Here is a 25,877-nt window from a genome sequence, read left to right on the forward strand (position 1 = left end):
GTTCTATTAGTGTTAATTAAATTCAGTACACTTGTGAGTCATGTGTCAATATTCATTACCACAACGCAAGTCGCAATTACCGTAGTCCTGATTATTAAATCTAATAATATTCAATATATCAAAATGTTAATGTGTTGTTGCTGTTTTTTTAAATGCCATCACTTGTATTTCTGAATTTATTTCTGTATTTATACTTTGTGGGTTTAGCTTTTCCTTATAGCCGCCCTGGCCTGAGAAGAATATAGCATTAACACGACAGATGTGGAAAGTTAAGAATGTAGGCATCTATAAGCACAGGTTGAGAATTAGAATGATGTGAAAAATAATGAGAAAATACTTCGGTCTCTGGACTTGAAACCAAATGATTCATTTCTTTGAGATACTGTGGTTACAATACGGTCTCCTGCTCCCATGACTCCAGGATACATACCAAACAGTTGTCACAAGCAAGCACAATTTCTTACATCTTATTATACTGTATACACATTCAGTTTTACATTGCTGCATTATTACTTTTATGGAAATACCTGGGAATCAGAAGCGTTATTCTTCTACACCATCAGATGCATTCCAAACTGAATTAGGACGATGGCATATTAATCTTCTCTACTGCTTAGTAGTCTGGGTGCATTCCCTGACGGCAGCAAATATTGCTAATGTACAAGTAGCAGCTAGCTTCGCCCTAAATTATTTTAGTTTACTTTCACACCTAGAATGAACGTTAGGCTCACTCTTTCTTTCTTTTTTGAAGCTAGCTGTTCATAACGTTCTGACAGTTTTGTGCAATTCTGATGCAGAAAGCCATGCCTTAATATAGCAGCTATACTATCACTAGGGTTTTGACAGGGGTGACATGAATGACATGGCAGAGAGAGGTAACAGCAAAGAAAGGTGTTTAATTCTGCTTGTTCTTCCATGTTTCAGAAATTCAGAAACCTAAAAGGTATCAGGCTTAATGGCTTACAAAAGCCTTTCCAGGGCCATTATGTTGGACGCCTTTTACCATCTATAATAATGCAGCCCAAGACTCTGCCCAGTAAATGAGAATTTGATATGTAGAATACGTTTGTCAAAGCTTCAGATGAGGAATTGAAATTCCTTGCCTGGCTCTGGGGTTTGGAGTTGCCCTGGCCATTCATTACGGCTCCCATTCCAGTGGCCTCTCATGCCAAAGTGTGCCAGTCTTCTTGTGACTTTCTCGTGTGTCTTTTAGCAAACCGGCGGTTGTATTTAGCATGCCCGGTTCCATTACGGGTGCCACAGCTGTACATACATACAGGTGCAGAATCGTGTCCTCAGTGACCCACAGAGACTAAAGTACTGTGACCTCCCCTGCTATTTTGGACAATACAAGTGGTTCAGTGGTAAAGTGAAATTGCTTTGGCTTTCCTGGGCACCGATGATAGGGGAGAACAGTATGAGCCAAGTTCTCTTATGACAAGGGATAGCTGCTCTTCGCTCAAAGGCGAACAGTGCTGGAGTGACGTATTCTCCTTCTGAGGACAATATGGGAGTAAAATACTGCCCGGACACTGCGGTCCAGCTCCAAGGGCTTTCTGGCGGTTCCCTCACTGCGAGAAGTGAGGTTACAGGGAACCAGGCAGAGGGCCTTCTTGGTAGTAGTGCCCTGTGGAAAGCCCTCCCATCAGATGTCAAGGAAATAAACAACTATCTGACTTTTAGAAGACATCTGAAGGCAGCCCTGTTTAGGGAAGCTTTTAATATTTGATGTTTTAATGTATTTTGAATATTTTGCTGGAAGCCACCCAGAGTGGCTGGGGAAACCCAGCCAGATGGGCAGGATATAAATAATAACTTATTTATTCATTAATTATTATTATTATTATTATTATTATTATTATTATTATTATTATTAAAATACTGCTGTTTGCAAAGGCAGGTGTGAACACATCCAGAATCAAGGGGCGAAATGCTACTCCGATAGCACAGTGATGCTCTGCTGCACAGAACGCATCTGTCAATGATGTTTTGAGATCTCCATTGTCAAGATTATTGCGTAAGATTATTCCATTGCTCCTGTTGCAGTTGTGCCCTGCCACCGTATTAATTGCTGGTTAAAAGTTGCCATCCCCTGCCCTGCTGAGCTCCGTGTTACATGTGCTGTGAAGACATGCTGGGCTGGTGTTTCCAAGTATATAAAAACTTGTTTGTTTTTTTATGACCTACAGTCAATATGAAATAAATAGCTACATTGTAAAGCTGCTCCATTTCATTTTCTCATCTTTTCCAGCAGGAAATATATATATATATATTATTTTCTGTAACGGTTCCAGTGACTGAAACTACTACTACTACTTAAACATTTGTTTAGCTCTGGCAGCTTTCAAAATGCTGGAACCAACACTCTGGAACTGTGAAGAGTTCCTGTGAAATATTACCATATAAAGTTTATGAGTCAGCCAGACAGATTTTTATTGTTTGTGCGCAATGGCCAGTACAATGTGACTCACACAAAAATAACCCTACAACAACAAACAAGATAATCCAAATGTAGTAAGTAAAAATGCAATGCAAAGTTCCCAGAATCATTTAGCTTCAAAAATGCATCTGGACAAAAAGGGTAGCCCATAATTGTCTTACTGCTAATGTATATTATTACCCAATTGGTAACAAGTACAAACCCCAGCCAACGACCATCTAATTTGAAGTCACCTGACTGATGAAATGAGCAGAGGAATCTATTGCTAGGTGAGTTGCATAAAGGACCGCTTTTGGTTATCCGTTTTAACACAGATTGAGGAAAGTCCATAGCTCAGTGGTGGACATCTGCCTTGCATGCAGAAGGTATCCGGTTCAACCCTTGAACCCAGGGAAGGATGCCTGCCGAAAAGCAGGGGTTGGACTAGATGACTCTTGTGGTTCCTTCCAACTCCACAATTATATGAAAAAGCAGCTCTTCCTATGCTTTCTACAACAGTTCCTTCACACCAAGCCTACAACTAAGCAAGGAAAGTTAGCCAAAGACAGGGCAAATCGCTTTTCACATATGTAGTTATAATTCAGGAATTCTGAAAGCTAAGGAGGTATTTACATAATAAATATCTCCATGTATCTGAGAATCACGGTTCCCCAAGACTGTCCATCTCCCCATAGCCCAGGCTGCTACTGCAACAACTATAAAACTTTTCTGCCCAGGTTTTGCTGCTTCCATATCCTTGGTTCCAGGTTCTGACAAGAGAAAGATAGAGAACCTTGTAAAAGGAGATAAGCCAACCAAGAGTTGCTCCCTTAACTGCCTTGGGATCCACTCATAGCTTCCAGGATACAGTTTGGCCTTGCTGCTATAGATTAATTCCTCTGTTACAAGAATAACAATCTAATTTTACCCCGCAGTTATGGGTCGCTTTATTATGGTCAGCTGATAACGATAGGGAGAGAAATGGCTTCCTTTATGCTGTAAAATAAACAGCACGATAATTGCTGTAACAATAGCATGTAACGATTTAACAGTTCAGCATCCCTCCAAACCTTCCCTTCCTAGCTTAATCGCCAAAAGGATTGTGGAAAAAAAGATTAATCTTTCTGGAAGTGGAAAGAAAAAGTTTAAATGCTTGGCAAAGGAGGTAGTCGATACGTTTTCATTTTCTGCTGGGTGACTGAGGGAAAAGAGGAGGGGGATATCATTTATGTTGCTTTTGATCTCCATCTAGCGAGCGAATTAAGGAACTGTGCACATGGCGGAGATAATTTCACAATGGACTGTCACCTCTGCAACAAGATTGGGATCATTTTTCAGCATGTCCAGCGGGCTCCCTTGAAAGACTGGATGTTTTAAATGTGAAAGCCAGTATCTTCAAGTATCAAATGTCCAAGATATTTTGGGTAACAGAAGACAAAATCACAGGGACACAATTTAGCAAAAGTAAAAGCAATTATTGATAGAGACAGCAGAAGAATACAATGGACTTCAAACAATACAAGCCAAGGCCATTAAATGAACACAAGCCATTATGTAAATAACGTTAGAGTTCTTCAGGTATACAGGACTTGCACCTCTTTCCCTACTTTTTCAAATACCAATTGGAGACTATTCATGGGTGACAGCTATTAACCCCTTAGTCAATCAATTATTTATTCTTGCTCTTTGTTCCTTTCAGGAAAATATCACTCCTGTAAATCTTGCTAAGATTTTGTGGCATGTTCCTGGACATTTCAGTGCAACCAAAGGGCTTGTTACTCCAAACACTGTGGTCCAAAAATGAGTAAGCTTTCATTCATAGAAGACGAGGTGAATTTATTTTATTTTTTTAAAAAGCTGAGTATGTCAGCTCTTGTGTTTTATAACATTCTTTTCCATGCAAAAACAAAAAACCCTCCTGCAAAATTTTGCAGTTGAGGGGGTGGCTGGTCAGGTGTGATGGAGAGATCAATAAGCAAACTATCGTTATGGGGAAGGAGAAGGCAACTAGCTCTCTAGGGCAGGAGTCAGCAAACTTTCAGCAGGGGGCCAGTCCACTGTCCCTCAGATCTTGTGGGGGGCCGGACTATATTTTGAAAATAAATAATGAACGAATTCCTATGCCCCACAAATAACCCAGATGCCCACAAATAACCCAGAGATGCATTTTAAATAAAAGCACACATTCTACTCATGTAAAAACACACTAATTCCTGAACTGTCTGCGGGCTGGATTTAGAAGGCGATTGGGCCGCATCCGGCCCCCAGGCCTTAGTTTGCCTACCCATGCTCTAGGGCTTAACTTGGCTTTTTCCCCCAAGTCAGACAGTAAAAAGGCTATGCTGGCTAATGTTATTTCCACCATTTGAAAAATAATGGATTTGTAAAGAAATGCCTAGTTAGAAATGGGTAAGCTGCGTCCCAGTGCATCCTCAAAGTTTGCCTATATTATCCTTTTAATGGGAAAACTTAGGTTCTTCAGGATCTCTCTTCAGGATCTGCCCTTGCTTAAGTACATGAAGTCATCCTACCAGTGCTTTTTTTCTAAAAAAAATGTTTAGGGGTACTCTCATTTTGATTCAAGAAAATCACCATTCGGGGAAAATAAATACAGTAAATGGACAAAAGTACAAAGTACAAAGATTCACAAAATGTGAATCCTACCCAAGAATATTGGACATATATAATTGCTGTGTGGAAATACATCTACAAACCTTAATACATAAATTGGAGAAAACTTCAGTGACCACTACTGTGAAGGCATCTTCAAATTAAAGTTCTGTTTAACACGCAGGCAGGGAAATATCAGATCATTGACACCCTCTCCTGTTTAATTTTACAAAACCTCCACATGCTAATATTCTAAAATATTCTTACTTTATCATGCATCCTAACAGTGAATGGGGTGAGGATACCTTCAATCAGCACTTTTTTCCTGAATTAAAGGTAAAGGTAAAGGTACCCCTGCCCGTACGGGCCAGTCTTGCCAGACTCTAGGGTTGTGCGCTCATCTCACTCTATAGGCCGGGAGCCAGTGCTGTCCGCAGACACTTCCGGGTCACGTGGCCAGCGTGACATCGCTGCTCTGGCAAGCCAGCGCAGCACACGGAACACCGTTTACCTTCCCGCTAGTAAGCGGTCCCTATTTATCTACTTGCACCGGAAGGTGCTTTCGAACTGCTAGGTTGGCAGGTGCTGGGACCGAACGACAGGAGCGCACCCCGCCGCAGGGATTCGAACCGCCAACCTTTCGATCGGCAAGTCCTAGGTGCTGAGGCTTTAACCCACAGCGCCACCTGCGTCCCTTTTTTCCTGAATTACTACTACTGAATTACTTACTACTTATGCAGTAGTAAGAAATGCCTACCCACAAAGCCCTCCTTTGTATCTCTGCATGAGTCACTGTTCTGAATATGCCTTCTGCTCTGAAGGAAGCAAAAAAAGCCCAGGGACAACCTCTCTGCAATGGCATGCAGAGACACAGTGAGCAGGCTCCCTTAAATCCAAGAAATTCTGTTACATCACTAAATCGGGAGTGAGTGAATAATCCAGACACTCCGATACAAAGACTACAGAATTAGCACTCTTTGGGAGAGCATGTTAGGAAGAACGCAATGCCAGATTAGCAATAAATGTAAATATGCACTGGGCAGCCTCCTTTAGGGACTTATTTTTTTCCTTTATAGCCCACTAATGTGTTCTCACACATTTGGCAAAATTAGGCCCTAACTCATGTCTTCTGATCCTCTTTTAACAAGTTCTGTCATCCTGCTGGCCCCCATCTTGTAAATACTATAAAGGTAAAGGTAAAGGTACCCCTGCTGGTACGGGCCAGTCTTGACAGACTCTAGGGTTGTGTGCTCATCTCACTCTAGAGGCCAGGGGCCAGCACTGTCCGCAGACACTTCCGGGTCAAGTGGCCAGCGTGACAAGGTGGATCTGGCGAGCCAGCGCAGCACACGGAACGCCGTTTACCTTCCCTTCTGGTAAGCGGTCCCTATTTATCTACTTGCACCCGGGGGTGCTTTCGAACTGCTAGGTTGGCAGGCGCAGGGACCGAGCAACGGGAGCGCACCCCGCCGCGGGGATTCGAACCGCCGACCATGCGATCGGCAAGTCCTAGGCGCTGAGGTTTTTACCCACAGCGCCACCCGCATCCCTATACTATACTATACTTTCCAACAAATAATACTTGTACTCAGATATAGTCAGATCAAATTTACTAATGTCCTGGGCCATCTTTCCTGCAAAATGAGAAGTTTATGATACACTTATTGAATTTATACCTGCTAACAACCAATATTTGTAGGCACTTTTCTCAGCTTCAATAAATAGACCTTTCCTATTTTACCAAAGCCATCTGTAAAAAACCTATTCTTACATAGGGATTTGTGTCCCATCACTTGACTCCCAAGCACCTTTACTAGGAAGATAATCCAACTGAACACAGTCTCTCCCTCCCTCTCTCTCTCTCTCTCTCTCTCTCTCTCTCTCTCTCTCTCTCTCTCTTTAAAAAAATATGAATTAAAGACTCAGAATGCTCCAAAAAATATAACCCAGTACGTAAATCCTCATATAAGAAAGGAGAACATATTTTTGCCTAATGGAAGGCGGAAGCCAATACTAACAAGCTGTGAGTTATTCCCTGGTAGTAGCTTAGCTCCCCAGAAAAACAGATTATCCTATAAATGCATCAGAGGGGAAATATGCTGATGTTTAAAAATATATATTAAAAAACTGGAGCAGACTTTTCTTTTAGATTAAGATTTGCATGATTGCACCAAGAAGAGATTAACAACATGCACACTAATTAGAAGTTTAAATACATTTCTGTTGCACTGGTGCCCCCTGATGGCCTATTCGTTCACTACTGGTCAAGACTGGTTTGATAAATGAAGTGTTATTTTTTGTGTGTGTTTGTCTTTTTTTGTTAAAAGATGGGATGATTTGGATAAAAATAAAAATAATTTTTGGGGGGCATATTTCCTGTAACAGTTCACCCTCATTTAAAGCTGATGGAATTAAGAAGATAATTATATGAGGAGAAAATAAAAGGAAGAAAGGGGAGGGGGGGGCTGAGACAGGCTTTCTTCTTTCAAAGACATGCTGGGATATATAAACAGTGGTACCTTGGTTCTCAAACTTAATCCGTTCCGGAATTCTGTTCCAAAACCAAAGCGGTCCAAAACCAAGGTGCACTTTCCCATAGAAAGTAATACAAAATGGATTAATCCGTTCTGGACTTTTAATAACAACCCCTAAAACAACAATTTAACATGCATTTTGCTATCTAATGAGACCACTGATCCATAAAATGTAAGCAATAAACAATGTACTGCAGTCACACAATCAATATCAATCAATCAATCAATCAATCAATCAGTAGCTGAACTGGGTTCCACACAGTCACAAAAACAAAACAGAAAAAGAGCTACAAAAACGCAAAATAAATAGCAAAACAGACCTCAGCGTAAAACTCAAAATGGAGCACGTTTGGGTTCCGCAAAAAGTTCACATACCAGAACACTTACTTCCAGGTTTCCAGTGTTTGGGTTCCAAGTTGTTTGAGTCCCGAGACGTTTGAGAATCCAGGTACCACTGTATTGCTTTTTTGCCAGAAATGGATACTATGTGACTTGCAATTTCTTTTTTAATTTTTCTAAAACCTGAGCTGCAACTGCTTTAGGCTCTGGTGAAGTGGAACAATTCTGAAACACACGGACTGGAGTACAGTGATTGCTATCATTTGGTGCGAAAGCCACTTGCCTCTGGTTTTTATTTTCCCTGGCATTTTGGTAAAAGAACAGCAGTGGTTCCATGCTTCATTTATATAGCTGACTTGCAATGAAGGGTTGTTATAGCCAATGCTAGCCCTACTCACTGCAGACCCATTGAAATGGATGGACCTAAATTGTTGTTGTTGTTTAGTTGTTTAGTCATGTCCGACTTTTCGCGACCCCATGGACCAGAGCACGCCAGGCACGCCTGTCTTCCACTGCCTCCCGCAGTTTGGTCAAACTTATGTTGGTAGCTTCGAGAACACTGTCCAACCACCTCGTCCTCTGCCGTCCCCTTCTCCTTGTGCCCTCCATCTTTCTTAGTCATAGTCATTAAATTCAGAGGGTCAACTTTGAGTAGGACTAGCATTGGATACATGGTGACCTGCAAGAGCTGGCGCCATTTTGGATTAGAGTAAACGTTATGATTAAGGAATGAAGAATTTCCTCCTTGATATTGCTACAGCAGAAAATGAGAAGTTTCTTGCAAAAGGTTGAAGCAAAATCCTTAGCATGAAAGGCTTAAGGAGGGTGAAAATACTGTCCTCATATTTTTGTGGAACAGTTTGTTGCAAAGAATGAACTCTGTTAACAAATCACTGTGGTTGAGAGATGGTCATGTATTGATGGTTGCAGAATTTTGGATTGCTCTCAACGCTTTCATCACTGAAGTGAGAAATCCGTCCCTTGAAAAGGAACCATTTTCTCTAACAGAATATATAGTTAATCCCAATGAAGACTCAAGTGAGAAATGTTTAAGGAAAAGGAAAACGTTCTGATGATGCTGAGGAGAATGAAACAGATTTAGAAAGTAAACAAAAGTTTGTGATAATTTTGTTGTAGAACTGGGGGGGGGGGGAGATCCTACAAAATCAGCTTTGGATTTGTAGGTGCTTTTGGTAAAGAACATTGACAAGGCAAAGGAAGACGACAGCATCCAAAAACAACTGAATATGTACTCAGAGGACATTGATTCTGTAGTTTTTAAAGATGAATTGCAACACTTCCTGCATTTTGTCAACAGTATAGACTTTATATCTTCCCATGGCACTTTAAGGTAAAAGGTAAAGGTACCCCTGCCCATACGGGCCAGTCTTGCCAGACTCTAGGGTTGTGCGCTCATCTCACTCTATAGGCCGGGAGCCAGCGCTGTCCGCAGACACTTCCGGGTCACGTGGCCAGCGTGACAAGCTGCATCTGGCGAGCCAGCGCAGCACACGGAACGCCGTTTACCTTCCCGCTGGTAAGCAGTCCCTATTTATCTACTTGCACTTTGACGTCCTTTCGAACTGCTAGGTTGGCAGGCGCTGGGACCGAGCAACGGGAGCGCACCCCGCCGCGGGGATTCGAACCGCCGACTTTTCAATCGGCAAGTCCTAGGCGCTGAGGCTTTTACCCACAGCGCCACCCGCGTCCCCCCATGGCACTTTACAAGCTTGTTATTGGTGGTTTGAGTGCCAAATTTCCAAATGTAGAGACAATTTATATATATATTTTAACATTACCCACATCAAATGCAACTGGTGAAAGGCTAAAAAAATTACTTACTTTCTACTGTATCTCAAGAGCATTTAACAAGTTCAGTAAATTTAGCAATCAAAAGTTTTGTACTGCATGATTTAAATTACGACAAGCTAATCACTGATTTTCTGCAAATGTCAACGATAACATGTAAACATTTTAGGGATACGTGGGAATATTTGAACCAAATCTTTAATTTTCATTCGTTTTGTTCTTTTATATAAATTTTCAGATGAAGTGTTTTCTTTTTACCTCTCTATAGGAGTGGGTCATTAATTAGAAACCCCAAAAAAGCTATTTAATATATTATACTAGTGGAAAAAAAGACAACCCATGTTATTAACTAATTCTTAGCTCTGTCAAAGGTTTGGACATAGTCATGTCTATTTAGATGAGCACAGGGTCCCTAGGACTGTAAATCTGCCACTGCAGTTGGTGGTGTAAAAATATTTTCCTTAGGCTTAAAGAAGAAATATCAATGATAACTAAGAGTGCTCATTTCTATGTCATAACACATAGTGCTTATGGTTAGGAAATGGCTGGAATTCATTACAGTGGTACCTTGGTTCTCCAAATCCGAAAACCCAGAAATAAGTGTTCCAGTTTTCAAATGTTTTTCAGAAGCCGAACATTCGATGCGGCTGTCGGCTATTGTTTCCAGTGCACCTGCACCAATCAGAAGCTGTGCCTTGGTTTTTGAACACTTTGGTTTTGGAATGGACTTCTGGAATGGCTTAAATTTGAGAACCAAGGTACTACTGTATCAAGAATTAAGGTCAGAATGCAATATGCTCTGTTTTCATTAAGTAACAATAATGAACTGGCTTCTAACAATGAACGCTTAATTTTACATGTTAACGGTAATGCTACTATGACAGACTGAGCAAATACAGTGGTGCCTCGCAAGGCGAAATTAATCCGTTCCGCGAGTCTCTTCGTCTTGCGGTTTTTTCGTCTTGCGAAGCACGGCTATTAGCGGCTTAGCAGCTATTAACGGCTTAGCGGCTTTAAGAAAAAGGAAACAAACTCGCAAGAACTTGCAAGACGTTTCGTCTTGCGAAGCAAGCCCATAGGGAAATTCGTCTTGCGGAACGACTCAAAAAACGGAAAACTCTTTCGTCTTGTGCGTTTTTCGTCTTGCGAGGCATTCGTCTTGCGAGGTACCACTGTAATAGCAGCCTCCCCCCGCAAATACATAACTTTTCCCTTCCCTTCTAACTTGGTCTTCTCCAGCCTGGTTCCCCCCAGATGTTCTGGACTACAACTTGTGTCTTTGCTGACATTTGGCCATGGTGGCTGGGGCTGATGGGGACTCTGTCTAGGGAGCCATTTTTGACGAGTGACGGCCACCTTTCCTATGCCTGGTGTCAAATACATATACCAGGTACAAGAAAGTTCAAGCTGCAGCTGCTGCAAAGGAAGAAACAGGAGTGTACATTTGTAGGCAAAATACGGTGCTTTTAAATTTTGTGCCTGTCAACCAGCAAGAAATGGTAATTTTGCCCACAAAGCACTGAGGGGGGGGCGGGTCCTGCAAAGGAATAATCAGGAATATACTTTGAGTGTGCTCCTGGGTCTTCCTTACTAGCCACGACTTGATTTCAATAATAATTATATATCCCAGCCCCTGGTTGTGTCTGTAGTCAGCATACAAGAAACTCCTTGTGTTGATGGATGATGGAAGCCAAATTTACCATCCTCGCAAAAGTGTCCCAACGTAAAGCACTTTATTTTCTAGAATGTCATTGAATGTTTTGCTTTTCTTTCTGATGGGGCAAAGTAGAGAAGTCTCCTTAGGGACATTAGTGGGGAGGAGACAAAAACTGCCCCTTACTCATTGATAATCAAGCTGGTCTCTGTCAGCAGAATCCCAACCTGTTCCTTGGTAAAAGTACGACAGAACACCTGAAAACACCTGTTATCATATACAGATAGAGCAATATAGGAATGAACTCTCCCGGCATGTGTGGTCTTTCTGAGGCACCTAGATCTGTACAGTGGTACCTCCAGTTACGAACTTAATTCGTTCCGGAGGTCCGTTTGTAACCTGAAACCATTCTTAACATGAGGCGCGCTTTCGCTAATGGTGCCTCCCGCTGCTGCCGCGCCGCCGGCGCACGACTTCCGCTCGCATCCCGGGGCAAAGTTCGCAACCAGGAGCATCTACTTCCGGGTTAGCGGAGCTCGTAACCCGAAGCATTCGTAAGGAGGGCGCTATGTAACACGAAGTTCCACTGTACTGAAATAACTCAACACACAGTATATTTCACAAAACACTGGTCTTCAGGCCAAAGACAGGAACGGATCACACACACTAATCGCAATTTATAAGGGGCTGAGTCACTTCTACAATCCATCTCCATTGTGCAGGATTTGTCTTCGTAAAGTGTATGTAAGCACGTATTTCAAATTGATAGCATTTCACGGATGAAGGAAAGTAATGTTTGAATTTCAGCCCCAGACCCACAAATGCATGACATGGACAAAACACCATCTTTATAGTTCTCTATAGGTCACAAGCTTCCCTTCCTGTTGTGTTTAATTGCATAATTCTTGTAAGTGAGAAGAAGCGGAAATTCCACCAGGGGGCATGTACAGTACTAGCAAAAGCAGCTCAAGGTTTATCCCACCATCTACAAAGCTACAGAAGTTTCAATTCAACAGTAGTTTTCATCATAAGGTTAGCAAAAATTACTGTCCTATCTATAAACTGCTAGCTGTTTGCAACATTGGGTTTCCATTTGCCAGCTTATATTTTTGCACAGACAGAAATGCTTTCCTTGTTTCTTACACCTGCATAATCAAGCTTATTCAATGAGCCCTGTTTAGCAAAGGGATTCACGATCACAGCCATCTAATTGCTCACAGCTAATTACAAGTGACATAAGCTCTTAAGGGCAAATACTGATTACATCTAGGCTTTATCATATCATCACCATATTTATTTCATAAGGTAAACCAACATATATAATAGACGTGCTGAGCTCAAGTGCATGAATCAGTGCTTTAAGCACTTAACATCTTTTAAGGGAACCGAACCATCTACTGAGATTAGACATTCATAAAATTATTGGTTCCTTTGGAATCAACCTGAGACAGCCAGTTTAAGTTAAATGTGAAGCTGCAAATTGTACAGATTTGCTCTGTATGATATCAAGAGGAAGACAGGGAATAGGCTCATCCATCTTGGCCTCAGGGTAGCCAAAAAAACAGGGAGTCAAATCCAGTTGGTTCTCCCCAGTTTGACAAAGAAGCTAGGATTTAATTGAGGAGTGCAGATAAAATCCACAAGCAACAGAGATCACTTCTTTCCATGTGAAAAGAACAATGATAAGCAATGCATTCCATCATTTTAAGAAAACTTTATAACAGGTAGTAGATTAAGTCTGAACTCCTAATCCCATTTACCTAGGTGCATGTCTCAATGAATTCAATAGGATTTGCTTCTGAGTAGACATGGTTAGGATTGTTTAAAGGTTGCCTTTAAACAACACTTCAGAAACAAGAACAGCAGAGAAGCACCTATACACATCAATATGTAAATAACGTATATTGTAAAGCCATTTATGTATCAATTTACACATGTGTTCATGATAAAAAGTAACCTTAATTGTACAGACCTACATTCAAAAGCTTTCCATGCTGCAACAGGGGGTGAACGGGCAGCCTGAAGGAAATTCACTTGCTAATCCATTCTCAATGGATTCCTTTTACATCTCTAGTCCTTCAAGATGTTGTTGTGATATCCACTCCCACCTGTCCTAGCCAGCATAACCAACGGTCAGGGATAATGAGAGATTAATCCAGCCACAGCAGAATCTAATATCCAGTAATACAGGACCAGAATTAACTACACATGTGCTCTGCTGTTGAATTTCAGCTACGTTGTTCTCCTTCCACTTTGGGTTTATATTCCAAGTGCTTATACAGCAAATATTAAAGATGGCAGGAGGAGGGGTGGCTGAAATAAGATACAGTAAGCAGTACAAACTATTCCGTATCCTGCTTATTGCAGATTTTTTTCTTCAATTAACTTGATGTTCAACACCTTTTATCAAAAGAACCAGTTGCTAAATGTCTCTCCCCCCCCCCCTTTCCTCAAGCTCAGGCATTTCCAATCATTTATAAAAGTTACCCCAAAAAAACCCCTTTGCTATGAATTCTACCCCATTCTGATTTCTAATTCCAATTACAGGCTGTACCACCTAACCATGCTTACTAATAAGTCAAGTCCTATTGAATTTAATGGGGCTTACTCAAAGGTAAGTGGGGTTGGGATTTCAGACTTAAGCTTTCCCCGCCACCCCCTCGTATTATCCATTGATAATGCAGAGCAAGTTCCAAGGACGATGTTAAATGTCTAAAACAGGTAATGAATGCTCTGTCTAGACAATGGATGCAGGCACAGTTGTTCATCTTCGCTCAGGTCTGCCATCTGTTAGCAGCTTTGATAGCAAGCGGAAGGCTTGTATAATGTCTGCATCTATTATATTAAGGGGGAAACTTAATTAGCCTTGTCTAAACTGAGATCGCGGCAAACTTTAGAATCCTGCAGATACCTATCTAGGTTCAAAATAACACTCTGAAGGTGAACCAGGCTTGTGAGCACGTGGCAAAAGCAGGTTTCACTTTTATTCCAAGGTGTATCAGGAACAACCAGTGTACAGAACTGTGATTGCCAACTTCTTCCCTCCTGATAGGGCTCCTATGCCTTTAAGAGCTAGAGGACAAGCGGAAATCCAACAGATAAAGTTATCATCAACACACTGCATACTGGGAAAAGCACCACCTGCTGAGTGGTTAAGAGCGATAGACTCGTAATCTGGTGAACCGGGTTCACTTCCCCGCTCCTCCACATGCAGCTGCTGGGTGACCTTGGGCTAGTCACACTTCCTTGAAGTTTCTCAGCCCCACTCACCTCACAGAGTGTTTGTTGTGGGGGAGGAAGGGAAAGGAGAATGTTAGCCGCTTTGAGACTCCTTCGGGTAGTGATAAAGTGGGATACCAAATCCAAACTCTTCTTCTTATTCTTTCAGCCAGAACTCACCGGAACTCAGTTCCGGCACCTCTCAGGTGGGCGCCATTGCCATTATAAGAGAACAAGGGAGGTGTTAGTGGAGAGTTCCGGAACCTCTTTCTCTAGAAAACTAGTGCTGCACGCAACTGCTTAAAACACAATATCCATGTCAGAAACCCCATGAACAAAATACAGTACTCACATGATTGAGCTTCTCCCAGAACTCCTGCCCTTTTTCCATGTTTCTCAGACTAGGTGGAATGTACCAGAAGCAAATATTTGCATACTCCGGCTAAAGGAGAGAAACAATTTAAAGTTTTCAAGTTGCATACGAAGAAAGTTGGCAAATCTACTCATTTTGTACACATACGAGAGACAATATAGGAAGAGGGCAAATTCTACCTCACCCATGATCTTAATAATCAACCTGCCCTGCCAATCTTATTAAATGTCATTAACTGCCAATCTCATTTAATATTTCTTTATAGCAACACAAAGGTTGACCTTTTACTTATTCCAGGTCTTTCATTCACCTGTAATTGCAGCGTGGGATTCCATTCTTTCAAGTAATGTGTGTGTATACATGCATGTACTAAAAAACCCCAAATCCACCCACCCACACAAGAATTAAAGAATGAAATTCCCCTCTCTGGCTGGATCTAGACACATCAAAGAAGCATTTCAGTTTAAAGTGTTGTAAATTTAAACAGGGAAAACAGGTAGAGAAAAAGGGGACTCCACATCGCCATCTGGTGGCACAACGTTATATCACACAAACAACACATATTTTCTTCACCAGTCTAGCTGAGTCCTCTATCAACATTTTCGCTGGAAATATTTTGTAAAGGAACAATGGCAGCTGCAGCACATTTCCTCCCGCACATAGCCAGTTCTTTCTGAACACTTCCGATTAATAAAAGTTGGCGGGGGCGGGGGAGGGAGAGAGAGAGAGAGAGAGACCATAATGGGCGAGGGAGGGCAGTATCTACAGCGCATTGTCATTTCCCCCCAGTGTGAACACTACCTCAATTACAGTTCTAATCTTCCTCCCAAGTGGGTAGAAACTACCAGCTGTGCTAAATTCTTTCATGAAAGGGCACTGGTTCTTTTCATAATATCATTTTCTGCCTTCCTTCAAAGAATGTATTAAATACGGTTTAATCATCAAGGAGAATACAGTTGTCAGCAGGAAGAGATCAGCAAGCATGCCACCTGCTGCTATGAAATGAGATGAAGTTAAGCTTTTCCTCTAGCACGAACTGGGCCCAGGTATGCTATGCATAGACTCGCTCTTGCTGAATACTGAATTTAGTTTTCAGGGAGAAGAAGGGAGAGCCCTATCGCCTGACTATTTTGCTAGCCACAGATAAGCCACTGGGTCATTTAGACTCAGACTTCCTGCCATACTAAGTAAAGCTTGTTCCTTATGGAGCAAGCAATCTGGGCCTATTCATTCAAGAAGAATTCACACTGTCAGTTTATGTTGTTAAAGTTTTGTTTTGGTTTTTTTAGTCCTGGGACAGCAGCTCATTTAGCTGTAGAACTTACATTCTGCTCTCCCGGAAGCAATCAGGATGATGATTTTGAAATATGAATTCAATAAATAACAAAAACAACCATTGTAATAATAATAAATACTGCCTGCATCAACTAGCTTCGCACCACCAGTTTCAAAATGATTGGACATACACATTATTTGTATAGCACTTGGCACAAACCTCCAACAGCAGCTGGAATCCTTCTCTCTTCTTAATTTCATCCACTAGGTATCTGCAATTAAGCATAAAGATATACATGAATACACTAACTTTTGAGTTTTAAGATCCTGTCAACTGCCTACATTACTGAATATGAGATGCATTGTTAAACACGCGGTTGGCGTAAATTACTAAGCCTGATCCTTAGCTACAAAATTTACCATGCCTTGCTCAATGTATACACGCATATCTAAAGAATATACATTTGCTTTGGGCTAAAAGACACAGAACTAATTCTCCAATTCTCACCATACCAAAGCAAAACTGGTCCAAGATGTAGAGAGAATTTATTTGCCTAAAATGACTACTGTATGCTTGGTGGGGCTTGCAAATGGAATATCGGTAGGCCCTTCTTATTGATCCTTTGCGATGGAACTCAAAATGATGCAGTGGTGACTGAACGTTTCTGCAGAATAACTTAATATTAAATCCCAAGGTACCCAAAGTCTACAGTCATGAGAAGGTGTATTTTATTTAAGGAGAAAGAAGAGAAAGGGTGCAGGGAGTATTCTATCATATTCTTCTGGCATTCAGTGTTGCAACAAATGACTGCGAAGGCGCTCCAGTGATGGGCAAGCACTTGACAATTTCCCTTTTGGTATTAACAAGATGTTTATTTTGTTAAAATGTAATAAATGAAAACAACCTATTTATTCACAAGACCTATATTCCATTTTCTGCTGCTTTGTGTCTCACCCCACCCCAAAATTGCTCATCCCAAACTGCTAACTATTACCTGCACATACTCCAACTGATCTCAACCTGGGGAGAAGAGCTAAAAATATGTGTGTGTTATAATTATTTTATCATAATTTATTGCTTTGGGTAACCCAAGAAGCAAAGTATGTTAAAAATGGTTGGCCCCAGTATGTGGTCTGTTCTTCACATCATGGCAGAAACTGTTGTTTGTTTTTTTTAAATCAAAATACAGCCCCACATTAGCCAAAGAACAAGAGTCACAAACAAAAACCGAAATTCCTATGATGGCTACATTCAGAGCATTTCCAGGGAGATGCATTTCCGCCAAAGGTGGATAAAGAACAATCTCTTCTAACAAGAATTAATCGTATCAGCCAACTATTTCTGAATGGTTGTGTTCGTATTCTAGCTAAGGCTTAATAGCAGGAATATTGCTTGGTAACAGGCCTAACAGACACTATGTCTAATTGCCTATATAGGGCCTCTGACTCAGCCTCCCCCCCCCCCCATCCCGCCCCCGCTTCTTTGAAGTAACTCTTAACACCTAAGTAGATTTACTGCCTATAGGACCAAGAATAGCCTGGCTGGGTATTCCATCCCACTCTGCCCAGTTCTGTATCTCCCTCCTGCGCTAGGCGATATCGCCTTGATTCCTCTCTCCAAACTTACGCTACCCTTCTTTTCACATTCCCTTTCTCTTACCACACCACTTAACCACCTTTTGCTGTGCCACAATGGGGCCTACGTTTGCCACAGAAAGAAGGGCTTATGAAATATATATATTTTTTTAAATCATAATTGGCGATGATAAATTTGATGAATAATCGGAGGGGAAGCAAGCAGGAGGCACAGTCAGTATTAAGCCCATGCAAAACTGGAGTCCAATAAACTATAACCATTGGTTTTTTTTATGGGGAGGGGACTGGCACCATTTCTGTTCCATTGTACTTTTGCAGTATGGTTTTTTATAAATATAAAAAAAATTCATTATAGTATTGCAGTTCTCTGACTAGTGTTAAAATAAGGCTGTGCAGAAACATAGTATGAAAAAGGAGCCACTGCAGTTTCCCCCGGGGGACTTCTTCCTGCCATCACAATGAATGGTAGAAATACTTAGCAGTGATTCAGTTGCTGATTCAGTCATTTGTCTTGCCCTTTCCCCATGCTGCAAGCAGGGAGTCTGGTTTGTGTGTGTGTGTGTGGTGTGTGTGTGTGTTTTAAACTACTGCATGCACATTATTTGACTAAATGTGCATTTTGAACTACCGTATTCTTCGCTCTATGACGCACTTTTTCCCTCCTAAAAAAGTAAGGGGAAATGTGTGTGCGTCTTATGGAGCGAATGCAGGCGGGAGGCTCTGCTCAGCGCTCTCTTTAAAGAGCCGTGTGGAGCTTAGCGCTCCCTTTAAAGAGCTGCCTCGGGGAAAAGCCCCCAAGAGCCGCACACATGCTCCACACGGCTCTTTAAAGGGAGCGTGGCTCTTGGGGGAGCCTTCATCCCACTGCCCAGGAGAGGCTTCGTGCGGCTATCCCAGAAGCCAGAACAGCAAGAGGTTATCCCAGAAGCCAGATCCCTCTTGCTGTTCTGGCTTCTGGGATTCAGAATATTTTTTTTCTTGTTTTCCTCCTCCAAAAACTAGGTGCGCCTTATGGTCTGGTGCGTCTTATGGAGAGAAAAACACGGCACTTTCAATTTGTGGAGGACAGAAGAAATATCCAGTGGAATAATGTACACGTTGTTGCTTTTGTGATGTTCCACGGTGTGCAACCCTGTGTGGTACGCATGGAGGTCCTGGTTGCCCAGATGACAAGACCCTCCCTCCTCTCAGCCTTGCTGATGTGGTCCAAAGGAAAGCAGAGCAATATGTTTGTACGTGTAGCTCTTCAAATATTTGAAGAAACAGACAGCCTGCCTTCCCTGCAGGGAGGTGGGTTTATGACATCACACGTCCCAGCCTATCAGCGCTGAGTACAGCAGTTTTCCGCAGTAAACCTACAGAAACCATTTCCCCCGAGCTTGATGAAAGGCTGCACAGAACCAGGTGAGCGGACTTCCACAATAGCCTTTCCTTTTACTGTCCTTTGGTGGCCTGGCTTTCACAGCAAACCCTCAAGCACAAGAAGCAAAGTATGAGGTCTGAAGCAAATAAGTAAAATGAAATACAACCTGGTTTAGAATGGTTCTGCACTTTCAGAATCATCCATGTATATGGCAGTAAAGAGATTTTTATCAAGACTGACTGCCCAGGGAGTCAATGAAAGGAACACTCTACAGAGTGTTTATGTCAGAGCATGGGGAGTTGACAAGATGTTTATTGTTAACAAGACTTGCGCATGTGACTTCTTTCTCTTCAACGCATATCCATGCAACCAAGATTGCCATGGTGAACTGTTGCCACTAGCACCAACACTGTCTAAATGAATGCACTGCAACAAAAACGATAATTTCAACTCATGCTTATCATTGCATTAGTATCATTATAACCTTCAATTGCCTGGAATGTTCTTTTTCATTCCTTCTCAAAACACGCTGCACAGAAGGTTGCTATTATTCACATTGTGCAGAGCAAAAAAAAGAAGGCAAGGCGAGCACACAACCAAGGAGTGCGCAGCGGCGATGCTATGCCACAAGCAGAGAAGCAAACATATCTTTGGAACATATTGCTCTAAGCTCAAATTAACAAGGTTTCTGCAGCACTGCTACAAAGCTCACAAAATGTTTCCTTAGGGATCAACTGAGCCCTCTGTCGCACTTATCTCAAATGCTAAGGTCTTGTAAGGAAAATGGCTCAACACAAGTCTTGGATCTTCCGTCTAATAAGAACCTATGGAGCCCAATACTGCCCAAAAAGCAGGGGGGAAATGCTAATAAATGATGAAGGTGCACTGACGGTGCAAGACGTGAACCACACTGCAGCACGAGTTTTAAAAAAAACACAACAAAAACATTTGCAGTTCAGTCTGGCAATGGAAAAAATTCTTGACCTCAAGATATAAGGTCAGTAGGCTAGCTCCAGAATGAAGACAAGTCTATATTCAGGGACCTTGAAATATTATCTCTGCAGCATCAGAGTGAAGCTTACTGTAACATATCCGGAAACATGCGGTACAGTTGGTCATGTAGCTAACCAACCTGGCTTATTGCCCAGAGAAACTGATGTTTCAGCTGTAAAGTCTTGGTGCCTAATGCTCCAGAGCTAGCTCCTGTGCTGAATATCGCTGCTGGTCATTATCAGATGAAGGCAATTTTCTTCTTTGGAAAACAATGCCACTTTTGCTTAGATACACCACTGGCTAAATGCTAACCATCAAAGGGAAGTATTGATCTCAACAGGATCATTAATCTGTATATTCTTAGCAAAGTGAACTTGGGGAGAGTGACCCTGATGAGCAATCCTTTTGCTGGTAGGGGGAATCAACCAACAGACTCTGAATATACACAGGGTAATAGGATGTGCCTCAAATGGTTTGTTCAGCAGGCTTCAAGGACATCTATCCAGCAAAACCACAACGGCTTTGTTTTTCAGAGTATTTGCCTCTACAGAACTTCATTTCTGGGTGAGTTCATGGTAACATTCTACATTGTCTTTTCTGCAGCTGTAATCCTGGAGAGGGAAAACCAGGGTATTCCCAGATGAGATCAGAAACCACAGGATTGCTTCTGTAATTCTGTGAATGTCCCGGGGAAATACATTTTGGGGCCTTGAGGCGAACTACAAATTGACACACACACACCCCAGGACCAGTTTAGTGCGATGGAGGTGATGGTACAAATCCAGACTTCTAAACTCAACTCTGATACTCACCACCCTGTAACCCCCCAAACAATGAAGCACTAAAAAAAAATCTAGGCATAGTGTTCTGTGCCCTCTGAAACTTTCAAGAGGTTACATTTTAGGGAATGTTTAGGGAAGCTTTTAATGTTGAATAGACCACTGTATTTTAATACTTTGCTGGAAGCCGCCCAGAGTGGCTGGGGAAACCCAGCCAGATGGGCGGGGTATAAATAATAATAATAATAATAATAATAATAATAATAATAATAATAATAATAATAATAATTAGAATCATGGTTTATAAGACTAATATTATAATAACTGAACTGTGACAATTCGTTTCAGGATCTCTCATTTTCCCGGCTATACTTTCACATTAGGTAGGCTTGCCATACAGTGGTACCTCGGGTTAAGTACTTAATTCGTTCCGGAGGTCCGTACTTAACCTGAAGCACCACTTTAGCTAATGGGGCTTCCTGCTGCTGCCGCACCGCCGGACGACGATTTCTGTTCTCATCCTGAAGCAAAGTTCTTAACCTGAAGCACTATTTCTGGGTTAGCAGAGTCTGTAACCTGAAGCGTATGTAACCCGAGGTACCACTGTATTCCAAAAAGGAAAACACCAAAATTGTTGACCTTTTTTTATGAAAACGCCGAAAAATCCACAACTGACCCCTGCAAGAAGGTAGAGGAGGCGAGGCAGTGCCCACTGCCCGCCCCACCATCACAGTTAACCCTTTCCGTGTAATAATGCAGCTGCCGTAACTGGTTCCCCTCGTTTCCCCAAAGCCCAATACCCAACCTGGACCCTCTGCCTTCCTGCTTTCCAGGGCGGGCACTTCTGGCCATTGCTGCCCTGCTCTCTCTGAGGTTCCCCTTCAAATCCTCTCTCCTTTCCCACTGTTGCCTGCAAGGCCCCACCCAGCCTCCTGCAACCATAGAGTCGCCTCAGGCTGAGAGGGGAGAGTGGGGGAGAGCCTATTCCACTAAGGCTAGAGGCCACCCAACCTCCCTGGATTGCAGAGCTCATGGAGAGTGAAACCAATGCTCTCGCTTCCAGTTTCTGGAATAACACACACACACAGACACACACACATTTGCACACGAGCCCACGCTGCCTCCCATTTACCTGCAGGAGACGGTGGGAACCGTCGGGCAGGAGTGCTCACACCTTATTGGCTGGGTGGGCAGGCTCGGAGATGTAAACGGTGGGCCCAGGGCCCTGGGAAAGGGGTGCTAGGTGCTGGCACTGAAAGAGGCCGCCGTGCTCAGGACACTGTGCTGCTGCCACATGCTAAAGTGGTTCCCCGACAGACCGGCCGTGCACGTCCAAGCGAGGGAGGCAGCAGCCAGTGCCAACAGCAGTGGCGCCATGGGTGGATGGAGCCCTCACAGTGCACTCCACGAAAAGCCCCCGGAAAAATATTCCCCGTGGATGCCATTTTAGGCGTCCAATTTCCATACATGTCCAGAATTTTCCAGCAAGCCTACATTAGGGCACTTAGTAAAAATACATGTTAAGCTTAATAGAGGGATCTTATTGCAACAACTCATCATGCCTTAACTTGACATGATTTTATACACATGGTGTCAAAACCTTCAGAATTGAAAGGCAGTACCTAGCTAACGCCTGGACGCGGGTGGCGCTGTGGGTTATACCACACAGCCTAGGACTTGCCGATCAGAAGGTTGGGGGTTCGAATCCCCACGACGGGTGAGCTCCCGTTGCTCGGTCCCTGCTCCTGCCAACCTAGCAGTTTGAAAGCACGTCAAAGTGCAGGTAGATAAATAAGTACCGCTCCGGCGGGAAGGTAAACGGCGTTTCCGTGTGCTGCTCTGGTTCGCCAGAAGCGGCTTAGTCATGCTGGCCACATGACCCGGAAGCTGTACGCCAGCTCCCAATACGCCAATAAAGCGAGATGAGAGCCGCAACCCCAGTCGGTCACAACTGGACTTAACGGTCAGGGGTCCCTTTACCTTTACCTGGCTAATGCAAGGGCTCTGTTTACTCTCTCCTCCAGGCCAGATGTGCCCAGGGCCTTCCAGGTCATCCAGAACTTGAACGCATCTGCTCTTCTGCTACACTGGATCGATTTGTCACCTGTGTCGTAGCTGACGTCATAGAACTTGTCTTGCTGGAACAGGTAGGACGCGTTGGCAGAGTAGCAGCGCTTAAGCAAGTCCTGTTATAAGAGGCAACATGAGATGAAACAGCATGAGTCTTACCTTTACAGTATTCACGACAGGTAATTAAAAATGCTGGAATGCAATAATGCAGCTGATGCTTCCTTTTTTTGTGTGCAGCATGGACCCTTTAAGTTCTGGCTTTGCTGTGGGAGCTACAGTTTCAAAATAGGAGCCATGGTTACCAAGATACCAGCAAAATGATGAGCTCAGCAATTCCAAACTTCTATGGAAAAGAGGAAGATTGAAGGGGAATGAATTCGGGTAGCTGGTGGCTAACTTATCTCCATCTGTATTAAGAACTGAATTTCATTCCATAAATTAGTAGGGCCTTGATTTTATTCACAAAACAGATTTGCCGTAATTTAAATTTAATGCAAGGCGATGGGTGTAATTACTTGGCACATTCAGTCCCTATAAACCTTGTGCTTGAACTGCATTATCCAATTCTGCATCTGTCCTATAGCTGGGAATAACTGCTATAAACGCTTTCCAGAAACTGACTCAACAATAGCCAACAAACTCCATGAATTTGTATTTAAAACACAGACACACAACATCTCCAAGTTACAGGGAACCAGGCAGAGGGCCTCCTCGGTAGTGGCACCTGCCCTGTGGAAAGCCCTCGCACCAAATGTCAAAGAGAAAAACAACTAGAGTGGTACCTTGGGTTAAGTACTTAAACCATTCCGGAGGTCCGTACTTAACCTGAAACTGTTCTTAACCTGAAGCACCACTTTAGCTAATGGGGCCTCCTGCTGTTGCCGCGCCGCCAGAGCACAATTTCTGTTCTCATCCTGAAGCAAAGTTCTTAACCTGAAGCACTATTTCTGGGTTAGCAGAGTCTGTAACCTGAAGCATATGTAACCCGAGGTACCACTGTACCAGATTTTTAGAAAACATCTGAAGGCAGCCCTGTTTAGAGAAGCTTTTAATGTTTAATAGACTATTGTATTTTAATATTCTGTTGGAGGCCGCCCAGAGTGGCTGGGGAAACCCAGCCAGATGGGCGGGGTATAAATTATTATTATTATTATTATTATTATTATTATTATTAATCTCAGGCCAGGATCTTTTTATGTTAGTCCCCCCCTCCCCCGTAATCTTATCCTCACTTACTTGAGAGCAGGCTCCATTGAACTCAGTAGGCCTTATTTCTGAGTAGACATGTATAGGATTGCACTGTTAAGTAAAACCCTGCTGAATCTTGTTCAAGGCTACATGATGTTTCTTTCACAATCCTCAGTGGTTTATGGGCTCCAGAGACAAATGACAGCCACATGCTCGAAGGTTTTCCACATTAGCACCTGCACCGCTGGGCAGTGAAATGTTTCATTATTACCATGCGCAGCCTCTAAATGTTATCATATAACTCTCTCACTCCGCACCATAAAGATACACTCAAGAAGAGCATCAACTCTGATCTCTCTCTAAAATTCTATAGTGCTTCACATTTAAAACCAGGCAGCAGGGAGACCATTTTATTACATGATGATTCCAGCTTTAAAATGAAATTATTTCACTCAGTGATTCATTGGCTTTTTACTCTCCAAATTAATTCCATAGAAAATGCCATTGCAAAACACCTGAGTGGTGAAGAGCACTGGAATCTTAAACTACAATGAATGTGCCTTGAAAATGAATTTCAGGAACAACACCTGCAAACAGAATGCAGAAGGAATGGGAAATAAACAGTCAATATAAAGCCTGTGGATAGCAGATACTTGCTATGCAATTTTTATTGGTTTCAGAAGGCCTGTGTGGTGGGAAAGGAAAGGTAAGAGGTGGAAAAAATATTAAGTATCCTGAGGCACTTTCAGGCGAATAGTGATTCCAGAGACTCGCACACAGGGCTTTGCGGCCTTGTGGTACACAATATGAACCACTTTTGAGGGGAACCTGGGTCACTCACTCCAGGTTGTGCAGCTTGGAGAGGCCATGGATGGGGAGCATCTGCCTTTAAGGGTGCGGAAGAGGGGAAAGAGTCGGGTTTAAGACCAGCTAGACACTATGTGGGGTGGGCTAGCCCATGGCCAGCAGGCTTAGGAGCTTAAGAAGCTTTCGGCATTTTCCTACACATGGCCTACCGTATTTTTCGCTCTGTAAGATGCACTTTTTCCCTCCTAAAAAGGATAAATGTGTGTGCGACTTATGGAGCGAATGCAGGCTGTGCAGCTATCCCAGAAGCCAGAACAGCAAGAGGGATCACTGCGCAGTGAAAGCAGCGATCCCTCTTGCTGTTCTGGCTTCTGGGATTCAGAATATTTTTTTTCTTGTTTTCTTCCTCCAAAAACTAGGTGCGTCTTATGGTCTGGTGCGTCTTATAGAGCGAAAGATACGGTAATTCCCCTGATGCAGTTCAGAAAGTTTCATAAGTTCTTAAGTACTAAAGTTATAAACGGGCTGTCACATGGAAGAGGGAGCAAACTTGTTTTCTTCTGCTCTGGAGGGTAGGACCCAAACCAATGGATTCAAGTTACAAGAAAGGAGATTCCGACTAAACATCAGAAAGAACTTTCTGACAGTAAGATCTGTTTGACCAGGCTTCCTCAAACTCAGTCCTCCAGATGTTTTGAGACTACAATTCCCATCATCCCTGACCACTGGTCCTGCTAGCTAGAGGTCATGGGAGGTGTAGGCCAAAAACATCTGGAGGACCAAGTTTGAGGAAACCTGTGTTTGACAGTAGTACGGACTCCCTTGGGAGGTGGTGGACTCTCCTTCCTT

The 25,877-nt window shown here is 42.7% G+C and overlaps 1 protein-coding gene across 3 annotated transcripts in view; it reads right to left on the bottom strand.

Moving 5' to 3' along the window:
* GADL1 (glutamate decarboxylase like 1) overlaps positions 1-25,877 on the bottom strand; it is a 96,656-nt gene that overhangs the window by 16,458 nt on the left and 54,321 nt on the right. For all 3 annotated transcript variants that reach the window (XM_077916340.1, XM_077916339.1, XM_077916341.1), the window contains exons 12-14: positions 22,950-23,149; positions 16,453-16,504; positions 14,937-15,026 (exon numbers count right to left, since the gene is read on the bottom strand). In XM_077916340.1, coding sequence (XP_077772466.1) covers positions 14,937-15,026; positions 16,453-16,504; positions 22,950-23,149 — 342 coding nt within the window. The remainder of the gene's footprint in view (positions 1-14,936; positions 15,027-16,452; positions 16,505-22,949; positions 23,150-25,877) is intronic.

Source organism: Podarcis muralis, chromosome 12 (assembly GCF_964188315.1).
Source record: "Podarcis muralis chromosome 12, rPodMur119.hap1.1, whole genome shotgun sequence".
Classification (NCBI taxonomy): domain Eukaryota; kingdom Metazoa; phylum Chordata; class Lepidosauria; order Squamata; family Lacertidae; genus Podarcis; species Podarcis muralis.